The sequence below is a fragment of the Equus asinus genome, chromosome 4 (assembly GCF_041296235.1).
Source record: "Equus asinus isolate D_3611 breed Donkey chromosome 4, EquAss-T2T_v2, whole genome shotgun sequence".
Classification (NCBI taxonomy): domain Eukaryota; kingdom Metazoa; phylum Chordata; class Mammalia; order Perissodactyla; family Equidae; genus Equus; species Equus asinus.
Window position 1 is genome coordinate 38858251 of NC_091793.1, and position 17108 is coordinate 38875358.

At 39.1% G+C, this 17108-nt stretch overlaps 1 protein-coding gene across 5 annotated transcripts in view; it reads left to right on the top strand.

The window, feature by feature from the left end:
- APAF1 (apoptotic peptidase activating factor 1) overlaps nucleotides 1-17108 on the top strand; it is a 75376-nt gene that overhangs the window by 1113 nt on the left and 57155 nt on the right. For 4 of the 5 annotated variants that reach the window (XR_011502655.1, XR_011502656.1, XR_006512444.2 and 1 more), the window contains exons 1-5: nucleotides 35-470; nucleotides 2658-2836; nucleotides 2969-3158; nucleotides 3818-4015; nucleotides 16098-16281. Coding sequence is in view for 2 of the 5 variants with exons in the window: in XM_014834997.3 (XP_014690483.2) it covers nucleotides 2699-2836; nucleotides 2969-3158; nucleotides 3818-4015; nucleotides 16098-16281 (710 nt within the window). In the remaining 3 variants the exon portion in view is untranslated. Of the gene's footprint in view, nucleotides 1-34; nucleotides 471-2657; nucleotides 2837-2968; nucleotides 3159-3817; nucleotides 4016-16097; nucleotides 16282-17108 lie in introns of those variants that run through there. The other variant, XM_014834996.3, reaches the window with a different exon arrangement.

Below are 17108 nucleotides of genomic sequence, written 5' to 3' on the forward strand. Positions count from 1 at the left end.
CTCTATTCTTGGGTCGAAGGGGTGAGGGAGCCGGCGGCGAGGAAGTCTGGGCCGTCAGCGACCCGCCAGGACTTGGAGATAGCCGCGGCGGAGTCCCGAGTGGCTGGGGTGCAACTGCCGCCGGAGGGAAGGAGCGACAACCCGAGTGGCTCTCCTCTCTTTGTGTCGGGGGTGGGGTTCCCCGAGAGGGCGGCCCTTGGGCCAGGCCTCCCCTCCGCGCCCCGGGACTGTGGTCAGCCAGCGGCGGGGACGCCTTCTCCGCCGGCCGGAGGTGCGCGGGGGTCTTCAGGCTCCCCGGGCTGCCGAGGCCCCGGTGCGGCGCCTGTGAGGTCCGGACTTGTCCCGGGGCTGCGCCCCAAGCCTTGCGTGCCCTTTCGGAGGCCCTCTGGCCTTTTCGTCCCCAAACTTGATCTCTCAGTCTGGCCCCGAAGGGCCGCTCTTCCCCGTAAGACCCTGGTGCGAAGGTTCGGGTAAGTTTGCGCCTTGCTTTGCTGCCCGAGCTGCTTTCTTTAGAGGTTCAGTAGCCGATTTCAGGGACTCAGAATTCTGGGACAAGGTGTAATTGATTATCATCCTACTCCTGTACCAGGAAGAGAAATTATCCAAGGAGGAAGTAGTCAACTATTACGGGGTTTTTTTGTGGATGAAATTGCCCTTTACTTTCCATTTCCCAACTGTGAAGAGTTTTGACTTCCCGTTTTGATATGATTGAGAAAGCTGGGACACTGAGAACTTGTTCAGAATATTTGTGCAGACTTTAAAAACTTAGGAAATTTACATATTTAGTTTAAATATGGCTAGGTAGACTTGGAAATTAGTTTCAGATTGTCAGAGTGTCTATTTGCTTAACTATTGGACGTAGCCTACAAAAGAAGTTTTTGTTTTATGAAATCGACTTTTATTATTAAAAATTAGATGTTTTATATTTAAATTGAGAGCATAAAACATTATTAACATTTAAAAAATATGATAGCTTTGATTCTAATCAGAAGTTTTTCTTTTATCGATCAGTTTCATGCCAGTACTGGGCGTTTTTTGAACCTTGATAAGTATGGTGCCACATTTAGTTGCACTTTAAAAATATATGGTCATCACTGAGGCTTAATGATTATTGCTGCTCTTCTGTGCACTCTAAATTACTTGTGCTTATCTCTATTTTTTCGTTTAGGACATCACATTCTAATTATCTGTTTTTCTCTCTTGCTATATTGTGAATACCTTCAGGGATATGATTTAATCTTCTCTGTAGACTTAGGGCCTGGCACACAGGAGGAGCTCAAATGTTTATTGAATGAATAAATTAACAAACACATTTAGACACTCACTGTAATATGTTGGCTAGAGTTCTGTTAATATTTTAAAAACTTGCAAACATTCTGATCTGGGTTATTTTTTTTGGTGAGGAAGATTGGCCCGGAGCTAACATCTGTGCCAGTCTCTCTCCATTTTGTATGTGGGCCGTCCCACAGCATGGCTTGGTGAGCGGTGTATAGATCTGCTTGGCATCCAAACCTGTGAACCCTGGGCCTTCAAAGTGGAGGGCACGAGCTTAAGCCCTATGCCACCAGGCCAGCCCCCGATCTGGGTTTTATACCCGTGGAAAAGTTTGCAATGTATATGAAATAAAGCTGGTGGAAACTTAGAGTATTGTACTGTGAAGAATATTGTTCTTTCTTTGTGTCCTCTTAATTCAAGAAATGACGTCAGAGGGTATTTTCTGTAGTTTTGTCATACTTAGCAGCTCAGCTGAAACATTAGTGGAGTGAGCATGTGAGAAATGTGTTTACCACTGAAGACCTAGAGCTGACACTCAACTTGAGCAAGAACTAATACTCAGTACCAGTAGTGCTCTATTTAGTCTTATATTGGACAAAGAAAACGAGGTTTCCAAGCATTAGGACTGCAGTATGGCCACTGTTTATAAAATCTTAAAAGAATTTTTTTAATCGTAAAAATGATAATGTGTTTTGAGAAAAATTAAGACAATGTAGAAAAGTACAAAAAAGATATGGGATATATCTTGCTAATTGGAAGTAACCCAAACGTTTTGTTGAACAAACTTCTAAACATCTCCCTATGTATTTATATGATACTGACAAATATTTTGTTCTATATATGGGATCATATTTCTAATTTTTTCAATCAGCAATGTGTCATTGCATCTTTCTGTGTCAGTACATGGAGATGTGTCTTACCATTTTAAATGGCTGTGCAATATTCTATTTTATGTACATACTCTAATTTTTTTAATCCATACTCAGAATAATGGGCGTTTAGGATGTTTTCATCTTTTTGTCTCACCTCAACACACTCTCTGTTAACTCTTATTGTGCATATTTTCGCATACTTATCTGAATGTCTCCTTGAGGTAAATTCCTAGAAGTGGGATTTCTGGGTTAAAAAGACAGTGCTTACTGTAAACACTTCTATATTTTATCATAATGCCTTCCAGAAAAGTTGCATCCATTTTGTACTCTCCTCAAGTGTGCCTAAAAATACCTATTTTTGCACATCTCTGAAAGCGTTTGGTTTTGTCCATTTAAAAAAATCTTCGCAAAATAAATCTTATTTTCTCTACATTTCTTGATTACCAGTGAGGTTACACATCTTTTCATATCTTTATTGGCCTAACACATATTTTGATGTTTTGCTTGTAGTTCATGGTTGACAGTTCAGAAAGAGAAAAATTTGAAGGAGGATGGATGCAAAAGCTCGAAATTGTTTACTTCAACATAGAGAAGCCCTGGAAAAGGACATCAAAACCTCCTACATCATGGATTACATGATTGGTGATGGAGTTTTAACAGTATCGGAGGAGGAAAAAGTAAAAAATGAGGTAAAGCCCTCTGAGGCAGTCTATGCTTTCTTAAAAATTTTTAGAATTTATTTTGGAACCTGTACTGGTCTCCACTAATTTATGTTGCAAACATATTCTTTGTAGCATGCTAAACTACTTATTTTTTTCCAGCCCACTCGACAGCAAAAAGCAGCTATGTTAATTAAAATGATACTTAAAAAGGATAATTATTGCTACATATCATTCTACAAGGCTCTACTACAAGAAGGATATAAAGATCTTGCTGCCCTTCTCCATGGTGGCATTCCTGTTATCTCTTCTTCCAACGGCAAAGATTCGCTTGTTGGAGTAACTTCATATGGTTTGTATCCATGATACCTTCTCTCACAATGGCTACCTTGCTGCAGCTTTGTGTTACTGTAGATAGAGTCTGCTGAAAAGACTGATTAGTTCATTGAAAAAATGCATGTGAAAAAACTATATTTTCCAATTTAAGTCTTTTTATTTGCATCTCTGTTAACTCTCACATTTTCTTCTTGCCCAGTGAACTGTCTACTGCTGAGGTAATAATATACATACCCTAATTGTTAGAGATAATAAGACAATTTATAGGCCTGTATTTAAGTTCTTCTCTAGTTCTATGTTTATCAAATTCATGCATAGGAAAGACTAAGAATCTGTGTTCTTGAAAGGGATTCCATGTTCTTCTCTTTACGCTCTCCTTCCCAGTTTTCAATCTGAGAAAAAGGAGACTGGAGAGTCAGGGAGGCATAGAGTGAGTAAGGGCAGGTATAGATGGAGATTTCCATTGTCTGTAGTCATCTTGAAAGGTATATGTTTGCTTTTGTTCTAGCTGTTCTGAGAAATCAGAAAGTTGAAGTTAATGTGCTAGCCACATTTTCTCATTTCTCTTGGAAATTTTGAGGCTAAGGCCTCAGCCTTGCTCTTTTTGGTTTTTATGGTATTGTGTAACCACCTCAAAGTTGTATTCATTCCTACTTGTTTTATTTTGAATTTCAGTAAAGACAGTCCTGTGTGAAGGTGGAGTACCACAGAGGCCAGTTGTTTTTGTTACTAGAAAGAAGCTGGTTCATACAATTCGGCAGAAACTCCTCAAATTGGATGGTGAACCGGGATGGGTCACCATTTATGGAATGGCAGGTTGTGGGAAGTCTGTATTAGCTGCAGAAGCTGTTCGAGATCATACCCTCTTAGAAGGTAAGTTTTGATTACCATGTGTTGCTGGCTAAGGAGATATTCTTTAGGCAGTGTATGAGTTTCCTGTTGCTCCTGTAACAAATTACCAAGAATTTGGTGGCTTAAAGCAACACAAATTTATTATCTTACAGTTCTGGAAGTCAGAAGTTCAAAATAGTTCTTATTGGGCTAAAATCAAGGAGTTAGCAGGGCTGAGTTCCTTCTGGAGGCTCTAGGGAGAGTTCTTTTTCTTGTATTGTTCATCTTCTAGAGGTGGCCTTCATTCCTTGACCATGGTTCCTTCCTTCATTTTCAAAGCTGGCAGCACATGGCATCTTTAAATCTTTGTCTCTCTGATCTTTGCTTCTGTCATCACATCATCTTCTCTGACTCTGATATTCTTGCCTCCTTTTTATAAGGGCTGTTCCGATTACGTTGGGCCCCTTGGATAATCCAGGATGATCTCAGCTCAAAATCTTTAATTTAATCGAATCTGCAAAGTCCCTTTTGCCGTGTAAGGTAACATATTTACAAGTTCTGTGGAATAAGATGTGGACTTCTTTGGGGGGCCGTTATTCTGCCTACGACAGGCATGATTAAATTTGAAATTTATTTTTTTACCTAACCTGTCACAATGAGGCTTGGTTAGCCAGGCCAGTAAGTTCATTTATTATTGGAGGGCACTTATCACTGAAATGAAGCAGGTTCCCTTGTATCTTAACAATTCAGGGGATGGTAGGGTTGAAAAAGGATCTTGAAAGGTTGTTCAGGTTACATCGCTGCGTTTGAGGCAGTACTAGACTTCCATCTTCCTGTCAAGTGAGTGTCTGTTGTGGGCTAGAGCGCTGTGGGGTAGGAGATTCTTGGAAACTCAGTTCCCATTAATGACTGTCCTAGTGGGTGCTTCTCCCGTGTGTTTGGCATCCTGTATTAAACTATTAATTCCATTTCTGTAATTAATTCTATCAGTTGCTTGTCTTTAAAGTAAAAAATCTTTAGTAACTTGTCTCTCTTATCTGTAAGTCCCGAGATAAAGAAAAATTGGGAGTTGACTGTGGCAACCAGTGGGTTTTTGCGGGTAGGTTTTATCGATTTATTCGACATTTGGTGACTGCCTTTTCTCACTTCAGGTATTCACGTGTTCAGTAAATGTTTGAGAGCCTGCTATGGAGCTTGGCACTGTTTTGGGCACTGGGGATCCAAAAAGAAGGCACAGTCTGTGCATCTAAGGAATTCACTCACTGTCTAGTAGGGGAGACAGACGTGTAAACAAATTATGATATACATGATAAATTGAACAGTAGAAACAAGTGTAAGGTACGAAGTTAGAACAAAGGAAGGAAGTGTTCTCTCTCTGGGGGAGGAGGATAGACAGGAGAGGCTTCCTGAATGAGATGACATTTTAGCTGGAGTTTGGAGAAAGAATAGAAGTTTGCCAGGCAGACTAGGTTGGAATGGAGGAGTAGGGTAGGTGGGAAGGGTATTGCGTAGTTACTGCAATGGGGAAGGGCACGCTATAGCAGAGGATTTAGGACATTTGGTAGGTATACTCCTGACCTTGATGAGTCTGGTAGGTTCTCAGGGTATTCAGCAGGAACAGTTATATAGCTCCCTCAGTCTCTGGTGCCTGTATTCATTAGTGAGTTCTAAGGGAACTTAAAGACAGTTCCTGACTTCTAGTTGTTAATAAAACTTTTTTGATTTACAATACATAATCAAGACAGTTTCTGATGAGATAGCAAAATGAATGGAATAAATAGTAAGCCTCTAAGAGATTTAGAAAGATGGAGGCTAGGGTGGATCTATTGTACACATCTGGCTTTAGTTTGTAGCTCACAGCCTTTGTCAGCAGCATTGATCATACTCTTGTCCGAAGTATGTCCAATTCCTGAACCCTGATTTTTCCCCTTTGTCATTATAGAGAAGTTTCCTGGGGCTCAGCTCCATACAAATCTCAGGACCAAGTGTTTATTTTTATTATTCTTTTTTTTTTTTTTTTTTTTTTTTTACCTCTACTGCAAACTTGATGACCCAGGATATTTCAGGATAAAATTGGGTTCCTTTCGTGTGAAGGAATTACTTTTCCTTTCAATATTATGATGAATTTCCTTACAATATATATATTTTTGTTTGTTGTTAGTGCCATAAATTCGATTCTGACTCCTTGTGCCCCTGTGTACAGAACAGTGGAACCCTGCCCAGTCTTTATGTGCCATCCTCTCACCTTCTGGCACTATATCAGACAATGCTCTGTTGCTATTTATAGGGTTTTCATGGCCAATTTTTTTTGCAAGTGAGTGGCTGGGTCCTTCTTCCCAGTCTATCTTAGTCAGGAAGCTCTGTTGAAACTGTTCACCATTGGTGACCCTGCCGGTATTTGAAATAGTAGTGGCATGGTTTTCAGCATCACAGCAACATGCAGCCACCACAGTATGAAAACTGACAGCGGGTGGTGTGGTTCCCCACCCAGGAAACAAAGCCAGGCCGTGGCAGTGAGAGCGCCGAATCTTAACCATTAGACCCTCAATACTATGTATGTATAATAACAGTAATTCATAGGGTTACAAGTGTGCCCCTCAACTCAATTTAAATCACTCTAGATTATTGGGGTGAATTTTCATTTTTAGGCTTTAAAGTTGACCAGCAACTTATGGAATTAATTACCCAGGAATTGTATAAATTGTGCTCTTGGAATAGATTTTAACCACTTTGAAAAATGTCAGAGATACTAGCAGTTGTCTGGTGAATAGTGAGCTTAATTCATGTCCCTCATATACTTTTTTTTTTTTAAAGATTTTTTATTTTTTCCTTTTTCTCCCCAAAGCCCCCCGGTACATAGTTGTATATTATTCGTTGTGGGTCCTTCTAGTTGGGGTATGTGGGACGCTGCCTCAGTGTGGTTTGATGAGCAGTGCCATGTCCGCGCCCAGGATTCGAACCAACGAAACACTGGGCCACCTGCAGCGGAGCGCGCGAGCTTAACCACTTGGCCACGGGGCCAGCCCCCCCCATATACTTTTTTGAAGTCTCAAGTATAGTTATGTGTCACATAACGACACTTCAGTCAATGACGGACCATATATACAATGGTGGTTTCATAAGATTAGTACTGTATAGCCTAGGTGTGTAGTAGGCTGTGCCTTCTAGTTTTGTGTAAATACACTCTATGATGTTTGCACAATGACGAAATTGCCTAACGACACATTTCTATGAAAGTATCCCTGTCATTAAAGTGATGCATGGCTGTACAGAGGACTCAGTCAATCATTTTCTTTAGTTCACAGCCCATTGTCATATTAGGTCTGCATAAGACTTAGCTTCTTGCTGTTTTTTTAAATTTATTTTTTAAAATTTCTGTTCTCAATTCCCTTCCACTCCCCTAAGGAAAAACATACTTCTCATATATGTCTCCTCTTCATAACTACAACACTACTTCATTTCTGACACCAGATGTGTGAGTTTTCCACACATCCAACAATTCTTCAACACCAGCTGAGTGTCCTATAATTTAACTCAATTCTTTTTTTTATGATAGATTTCAGTTTTTTTTTTTTTTAAAGATTTTATTTTTTCCCTTTTCTCCCCAAAGCCCCCCAGTACATAGTTGTATATTTCTCATTGTGGGTTCTTCTAGTTGTGGTATGTGGGACGCTGCCTCAGCGTGGTTTGATGAGCAGTGCCATGTCCGCGCCCAGGATTCGAACCAACGAAACACTGGGACGCCTGCAGCGGAGCGCGCGAACTTAACCACTCGGCCACAGGGCCAGCCCCTAGATTTCAGTTTTTTTTTTTTTAAAGATTTTATTTTTTTTCCTTTTTCTCCCCAAAGCCCCCAGGTACGTAGTTGTATATTCTTAGTTGTGGGTCCTTCTAGTTGTGGTATGTGGGACACCGCCTCAGCATGGCTCAATGAGCGGTGCCATGTCTGTGCCCATGATTCGAACCGACGAAACCTGGGCCGCCTGCAGCGGAGCACGAGAACTTAACCACTCGGCCACGGTGCCGGCCCTTTAACTCAATTCTGACACTGTTTACCTGCAGATAGCATCAGATCCAACAGGTTAAGGGTTTCCTCCCACAAGACTGCCCCCTGTTTCAGATGTCAATTGCAAGTCCAAGTTGTTACCTGTGCTTCTGACCAAACAACCATAGATTGGAGGTTCTCTCTCCTTGGGTTTGATTAATTTGCTAGAGTGACTCAAGAATTCAGGAAAACATTTTACTTACTAGCTTACTGGTTTATTATAAAAGGATATAATGCAGAAACAGCCAGATGGAAGAGATACATAGGGCAGGGAATGTGGGAAAGGGGCGCAGAGCTTACATGCCCTCTCTGGCTGTGCCACTCTCCTCATATGTCCATGTGTTCACCAACTCAGAAGCTCTCTGAACCCTGCCCTTTTGGATGTTTATGCAGGCTTCATTACCTAGGCATGATTGATTAAATCATTGGCCATTAGTGATTGAACTCAATCTCTAGCCTCTCTCTCCTCCCCAGAGGTCTGGAAAGTGGGACTGAAAGTTCTAACCCTCTAATCATTTGCCTGGTTCTCCTGGCAAGCAGCCCCCATCCCTATGTTATCTAGGGGCTTTCCAAAAATCACTTCATTAGCGTAAACTCAGGTGTGATTGAAAGGGGCTTGTTTTATGAATAACATAAGACACCATTTCACTTTTATAGCTCTGGAGCTATTTCATGAATTGGAAACAAAACTAAATATTACAACAAAAGATACACTATGGCTCTAATATGAGAAATTACAAGGGTTTTAGAGCTGTGTGCCAGGAACAGACGAAGACCAAATGTATGTTTAATCATAATATCACACCTTTCCAAAGGCGATCCTTCTGATGTATTTAATGTATATTCTTTGTAAATGTATGGGTAATATATGTTTTCTTGTAAAATGTTTATTTGTATGCAGATATTTTAAATTTGCATAAATGTAATTGTGTTCATTATTTTATTCTGTTTCTTACCTCTCTTGACACTATTTTTTAAAGATTTTTCCTTGTTGCTGTGTATACCTATTGTACACCTGATTGCTACCTTTCATGGGGTGTATCCAACACATTTTACAGTCTGTTCTCCTAGTTAATAGGTATGTAGATTGTCTCCAACTCTTTGCTTCCTCAGCCAAGCTGGGTTGAACTTTTACAGAAGTGAGAATTTCTTGAGTGTGTGAAGCTTGGAGCAGAATCAGTGAATTACAGGGCATACAACTATCAAATTTGATTGCCCTCCCATCTCTGCATTCCCACCAGTAGTGTGTGAGGGCTCCTATATCCTCACTTCCCTAGTGACACTAGGTATCATTCAGCTTTGTAATTTTTGCCAGGCCGCAGATGTAAGGTGGTATTTTTAAATTTGTATTTATCTGACAACTTGAGTTTGGCTGCTCTTCATAAGCTTTTTAGCCTTTTGGGGTTCCTTGTTTATAAATTTTGTCTGTTTTTCCATTGAGATTTCCATCTTTTTCTTGTTGCTTTTTAAGAGTTTCTTGTATATTCTAGACATTAGACCTTGTTGGTTTTAGACTTTGTAAATATCTTATCTTTATTTGTCATCTGTAGTAACTTTGTCCTGGATGTCCTTAATAGAAATCTTTCATTCTGATGTAGTCAAATTAATCAATTTCTTTGCCTTCTAATTTGTGCTTCCTGGATTTTGCTTAACTAGTCCTATTAACAATCTTACCATTCATATTTAGCTCTTTAATCTGTTTAGAGTCTGCTTTTGTATATCCACTAGTTCAAGAGTAGAGAGTTTTCCTAATTTTAATCTCTGGAGTTTGCTTGCATTCTAAAATATAGGAACATTGGATTTTTTGCATTTAATTGTAGTACAAAAGCTTTTCCTCTTTTGAAAGTGTAGATGACTGTAAGGGTTAGAAACTTCATTAAAACTGGTTCCTAATCAGAAAGAGGAAATTAAGAAAACAATGCCATTTACAATTGCATCAAAGAGAATAAAATACCTAGGCATAAATTCAACTAAGGAGGTGGAAGACCTGCAGTCTGAAAACCAATAAGACATTGATGAAAGACATTGAAGGTAACAAATAAATGGAAACATAGACCGTGCTCATGGATTGGAAAATTAATATTGTTAAAATGTCTGTATTACCCAAAGCAATCTACAGATTCAGTGCAATCCTTACCAAAATACCAATGGCATTTTTCACAGAACTAGAATAAAGAATCCTTAAATGTGTATGGAACCATAAAAGATCCTGAATAGCCAAATCAATCTTGAGAAAGAAGAACAAAGCTGGGAGGTATCATGCTCTCTGATTTCAAACTATGCTACAAAGCTATAGTAATTAAAACAGTATAGTACTGTCATGAAAACAAACACATAGATCAATGGAACAGAATAGAGAGCTCAGAAATAAACTCACACTTATATGGTCAATTAATTTACAACAAAGGGGGCAAAAATATATAATAGGGAAAAGACAGTCTCTTCAATAAATGGTGTTGGGAAAACTGGACAGCTATCTTATACCATATACAAAAATTAATTCAAAATGGATTGTAGACTTGAATATAAGACCTGAAACCATAAAATTCCCAGAACAAAACATAGGTAGTCAGCTCTTTGACAGTGGTCTTAGCAGTATTTTTTTGGACCAGTCTCCTCAGGCAAGGGCAACAAAAGCAAAAATAAATGAGACTGTGTCAAACTAGAAAGCTTTAGCAAAGAAAACCATCAACAAAATGAAAAGGCAACCTACTGAATGGGAGAAGATCTCTGCAAATCATACATCTATTAATATCCAAAATATGTAAAGAACTTACACAACTTAATATCAAAAAAAAGCCCAATTAAAAAATGGGCAGAGGACTTGGAGACATTTTTCCAAAGAAAACATACAGATGGCCAACAGGCACATGAAAAGATGCTCAACATCACTAATCATCTGAGAAATGCAAATCAAAACCACAATGAGATATCACTTTGTACCTGTCAGAATGGTGATTATCAAAAAGACAAGAGATAAGTGTTGGTGAGGATGTGGAGAAAAGGGAGCCCTCATACACTGTTGGCAGGAATGTATATTGGTGCAGCCACTATGGAAAACAGTATGGAGGTTCCTCAAAAATTAAAAATAGAACTACTGGGGCCGGCCCAGTGGTGTAGTGGTTAAGTTCGCGTGCTCCATTTCGGTGGCCCAGGGTTCACAGGTTTGGATCCTGGGCGTGGACTTACACACCACTCATAAGCCATTCCTTGGTGGCGTCCCATATACCAAAAAGTAGAGGAAAATTGGCACGGATGTTAGCTCAGGAACTATCTTCCTCAAGCAAAAAGAGGAAGATTGGCAACAGATGTTGGCTCAGGGCCAATCTTCCTCTCACACACACACACACACACACACACACACGCACAATAAAGCTACCATGCGATGAACTACCATACCGTCCAGCAATTCCACTTCTGAAGAAGATGAAAACACTAATTTGAAAAGCTATCTGCACCCCTATGTTCATTGTAGCATTATTTACAGTAGCCGAGGTATGGAAGCAACCTAAGTGTTTGTCAATAGATGAATGGATAAAGAAGATGTGGTATATATATACAATGAAATGTTACTTGGCCATAAAAAAGAATGAAATCTTGCCATTTGCAACAACATGGATGGACCTAGAGGATATTACGCTAGGTGAAATAAGTCTGCTAGAGCAAGACAAATGCCGTATGGTTTTACTTATATGTGGAGTCTATAAAAAACAAAACAAATGAACACACAAAACAGAAAGAGACTCATAGATACAGGAAACAAACTAGTGGTTACCGGAGAGGGGAAGTGTTGGGGGGGCAGGTGAAATAGATGGAAGAGATTAAGAGGTGCAGAATTCCTGTTATAAATAAATTATGGGAATGTAATGTACAGCTTAGGGAATATAGTCAATAATATTGTGATAACTTTGGTGACAGATGGTCACCAGACTTATTGTGACGATCATTTCGTAATATATATAAATACCGAATCACTATGATGTATACCTGAAACTAATAGGCTATTGAATGTCAATTATATTTTAATTAAAAAAAATAAAAACAAACTGTGGTTCTTATAGAAATTTTGTTATTTTAGGGTGGTGTTTGGTATAACTGAAACAATATTAAGTTCTTAACTGTTTATGCTTGTACATATTTAAGTAGTCCTGTTTCCTTTTGAAAGTTCAACTCTGCTTTTTGATAGGGAAGTTGTAGAGTTGACATATTTTTAAACCATTTACACTGTTGTATTTATATAATGAGTTTTTAAAGCATAGAAGCTTTCTCCAGAGGCTGTCTACCTGTTTGCTTTTGTCTTTCCCAAGATTTTCTTGATGCTATTAGATTATTAATTGCTACCAAGAGAAACCTCATATGAAAGTAAGAATCGGGTTAATTTTTTCTGAATAAAGACAATTTTTCTCTGAGTGAATTATAGGTACCAGCCTCATTCAGAGCTAAATTGCTCCCTCTTGTGCCCATAGTCAAGATGTTTAGATTCTTTGAAACGTGGAATTAATGCTTCAGTATTTATGTTGTGAGGTAGGAGATTTGAAGATCAATTGGTTATTTGGTTGGTTTGTCTTTCTTTTTAAAGCTAGTAGTGTTTTATTTTTTCTTGCATATATTTATAATGCTGTAATTTAAATTTAGGAGAGAAAAACTTTTGATGTAGGTATTAGGTACTTAAATTTAAATCTGAAGTGTTTATTTGCTGTATCAGGATACTCTCTTTGCCTTATCATTAATCCTAGGATGATTAAAAAAAATTTTAAATAGAAAGCACAAATTAAAAAAAAAACTTAGCAGCAACTGGTAGTTTAAAACTTTGTTTGTTTACATATTACAGTATGGTATTTTCATTTAAAAAGAAATAAAAATTCTTTTTGCTTGCCCTTCTCCCCTTTCTCCTAAATTCTTCACCAGAGATAATCATGGTTAACAGTTTAGAGTGAGTTTTCCCAAACTTTTTCTTGTGCGTTTACAAATGTGTACACACACAGAACACTGCTATAACTCTAAACGAAGCCTCAGGGATTTACTGTTTTGTAACTGTTGACTTACACTGAAGGAAGCCTAAGGGAAATTCAGGAAGCTTTCGGCAGTAAGGCGTAGGACTTGTCTGCATTGATCGAAGTCACTGGCTCTATAATCAAACCATGGTTCACAGCGCTGTCTTCACCTCAGTTATTGCCGAGTTCTCTGTCTCCTGGTCGTTTGTCATCTTTTAGATTCTTAGGCAGTTACTACTCAGTACATTGCCAGATTCTGTTCTAGGCATGCCCCACACCTCCCCCTCCCCTTCCCAAGCCTTCCTGCCTTACCCTCTAGACTTCTTCCTCTGTGATCAGGAAACTCCTCTATGTCATCTACCGCTTCTTAGAATGGTTACCTCCTTGCCTTATCTGAAACTGGGAAGTTCCCTGAGGATACCACCTTCTCCATAGCCTTCTTTCGTGGTATAACAACTTTTTTCCCTTTATACCTCAAATACTTCAGTGCTAGGAAGTGGGTGGATGTTGTCCTTGCTCTTTGTGGCCTCATCCAGACCTTCTTTCCCCAGAAAATTCTTTGTTCTTTGAGGTTCATTTCTCTAATCTTTCCTAGTTGTGTTATTGCCCTCTCACTCATTGATGGTGGTTGTTCTTAGTTATAGATTTAACACCGCCCTGCCCCCCCCCCCCCCACCTTTTTGGGGCACTCTTAGTGATTTCTATATCTATGTGAATGAGTCCAAAATCTTAGCCTCTCAGCTCCTTGACCTCTCTTTCTGCAGTAAACATTTTCTTCACTCCCCTTCAGCCATGTACTTCCTGATCATAGACTGGACCCTGGTCCTTGGCATTACCAGAAACAACACCACTTTTCAAATCTTGATGTTAAACATTCTCTTCTACTCTTTGCCTACCTCTGCCTATTCTGTTCTTAAAGTTTACTACTACAGTTTTCTGACCTATAAAGTCTTATCCATTGATTCCACAATATCCTCTATTTATCCTGTCAGCTGCCTCCTAGGCTTGGGCCTAGATTTTTTTGCCCGGCATTCGGTTGCTCCTTAGCACATACTCTTGGCTCTTTAGTTCCCTCCTTCTCTTTAGTTAAAGCTGATCCCTTCTTCTCTATGCTAGAAGATGGAGTATGGAGTAGGTATTCCTTTTTACTTCCTGTTGCTCCATCCAGACCATTGCTTGCTTCCCCTTTGCTGTAGAAAATCTCCCAGCTGAGTTCCAATGTAAATTCATGATCATAAACCTTGGCAGTTTTGCTAGGTTTATTTAGTGAATATGTAACCATTGTGTTGTGGTTTGTAGGGTGTAATCAGAAAACAACTTTAGTCTTTTTTTCCTCTTTGCCTGTTCAAAACTCTTCTCTGGAACTGATTCTTTCCCTGGCCTTGTACAGGTTCAGAGTTCCTAGTAATTTCAAGTTTTAAAAACAATCTCATTTCAATAATTAAAATGTCAAGTCCTATTTAATACTCTAAACTTCATTTATATATAAGGTTCTCCCCTTCCTCAGTTGGGTCTACCTCAGGCTTTGGAAGCTTTCAGTGGAACAGGAGGTTAAGATGGACATCGCAAGTTGTTTCCAGCTTTTTCCTGTTGTGAACAGTTTTCCTTGTGGAGGCAGAATAGTTTAGAAGTTCAGCATTGATGCTGGAAGTTTGCATCCCAGTTCTGCCTTCTTAGCTGTGTAACCTTGGACAAATTACTCAACCCTTCTATACCTCAGTTTCCTTATCTATAAAATGAGGATAATAGTAGTGTCTGCTTGATAGTCTGCTGTGAGGATTAAATGTAGATTAATGCATAGAACTCTTAGAATAGTGCTCAAAAAAATCCATCTTAAATAGATCTTTGTGCATATACACAAATATTTCTTTTGGGTGATTAAGTTTTTAAATATTGATTTCTTCTTGCATTTAATTTGCAAATACTAGTAAATAAATTGCTCTTTGGTGTAATGTAACTCTTTGTATTTATCTTTTGCTTTTTCATATGCTTTTACTGTCACATAATATAAATGTTTATACTTAATGCCACTGGTATGATCTAATGCTACTGTTCACCATATTTTACACATAGGGACCCCTCTTGCTTTTTTTTGTATCTATGTGGAACTGATTAAGTATAGTCTGTGAAGGCTTAAGATTTTTGGCTCCTGGTAATATGTAAATAAAAATATGTATTTTAAGATATGTATGGCTTAATAATGATGATGATAACAATTGACAGTAACAGTAATACAAATAATATCCACTCTCATATGGTACTTATTGGTTCAAAGCTTCATATTTTAAGGTGCTCTCAGATACATATCACTAATAATCCTGTCTCTTATAACCCTTTTCAATTAAGATAGCAGTTTCACGTATTTTGTATCACTAATTTCTCACAGCAACTCTGAAATAGGTGGGGTAAACAGTCTTATTCCAGTGTAATAGATGACACTGAGGTTAAGTGATTTGCTAAATATTGCATAGCTAGTAAGCAGTGGAGCTAGACTGGAGCCTAACTTTGTACTGTCCTCGAAGTCTCTATATGAGAACCATAAGGAGTGAGTTATGCATTCCTGGACATCAGTGGTTCTCAGTCAGAGGTTATTTTGCCCCCACAGGAAAATTTGACACTGTTTGGAGACATTTTTGGTCATCATAACTGGGGAGGAGGAATGTTACTAGCATCTAGTGGATAGAGCCCAAGGAGGCTGTTGAACATCCTACAGTCCTATAGGACAGTCCCCCACAACAACGAATTAGCTGGCCCAATATGTCCAGAGTGCTTAGTTGCGAAACTGCTGTACAGTGATTATTCATGGCATAGGACAAAGATTGTGAAATTTTGTTTGGTGAGATTTTATTGAGAAGCAACAGATTTCCTCCAAACTTCAGTTTCTTCACATCTTCATCTTTTCTTAGTAGATTCAGGCTATAAGGTTCAATAATACCCTACAAGCAAAATTTATACTCTGAATGGAGAGAAGTTGAATAATGTGATGAGATTGCAAATAGGAACAAATCTGCTGCTTACCAGTAAAACGTTTCAAAGGAGAACTCCTGTTCAAAGGCCTTAAGATTACTATTCTTTTCCTTACCAGGTTGTTTCCCAGGGGGTGTGCATTGGCTTTCAGTTGGGAAACAAGACAAATCTGGACTTCTGATGAAACTGCAGAATCTTTGCACACGATTGGATCAAGATGAGAGTTTCTCCCAGAGGCTTCCACTTAATATTGAAGAGGCTAAAGACCGTCTCCGCATTCTGATGCTGCGCAAACACCCAAGGTACAGATGGTCAGGTTTAGTTGGTGTATGAAGTCTCAATGAGACTTAACTACTGACATCTTGAGAACATCATACCCTTTTCTTGCCGTTTGGTAGAGGATCTAAGAAAGAACCATTGCTTTCCTGCTGTTCTCTTTCTCATGTTAAAAAAAAAAAAAAGTGGCTGCCTAAAAATGGCTACTTCTCTCTTCTTTGCATCCTACCTACCACATCATCTCTTATGTGCCACTGTAGGCTCTCAAGAAATTTTTCTTAAGTAGATGAGTTGTTGAGCGGTCTTTGCTAGAAAATCTAAGCTTCTTACATTGAATGCATTTTTTCTAATGGATTAACATTGAACAAGAGACAGAATAAGTGTAGGCAACTGGTAAAAGACTGAGTCAGGAAGGATTATTTACTTAGTGGGACCCTTCCATTGTGTTGTCTTCATTTTGGGGTACATGTAATTCTTCTACTTCCTTGTACTTCAAGGGTTCGTTTATTTCAATAGTTCATTCATTCATTCAATAAATACTATTAGGGGCCGGCCTGGTGGCGCAGCGGTTAAGTGCACATGTTCTGCTTCAGTGGCCCGGGGTTTGCCAGTTTGGATCCTGGGTGCAGACATGGCACTGCTTGGCAAGCCACGCTGTGGTAGGCGTCCCACCTATAAAGTAGAGGAAGATGGGCACGGATGTTAGCTCAGGGCCAGTCTTCCTCAGCAAAAAGAGGAGGATTGGCAGCAGATGTTAGCTCAGGGGTAATCTTCCTCAAAAAAAAAAAAACCATTATAATTATTTGCCAGGCACTATCTGCTGTTTCACAGTTTTCATTAGCTTGAAGCGAGA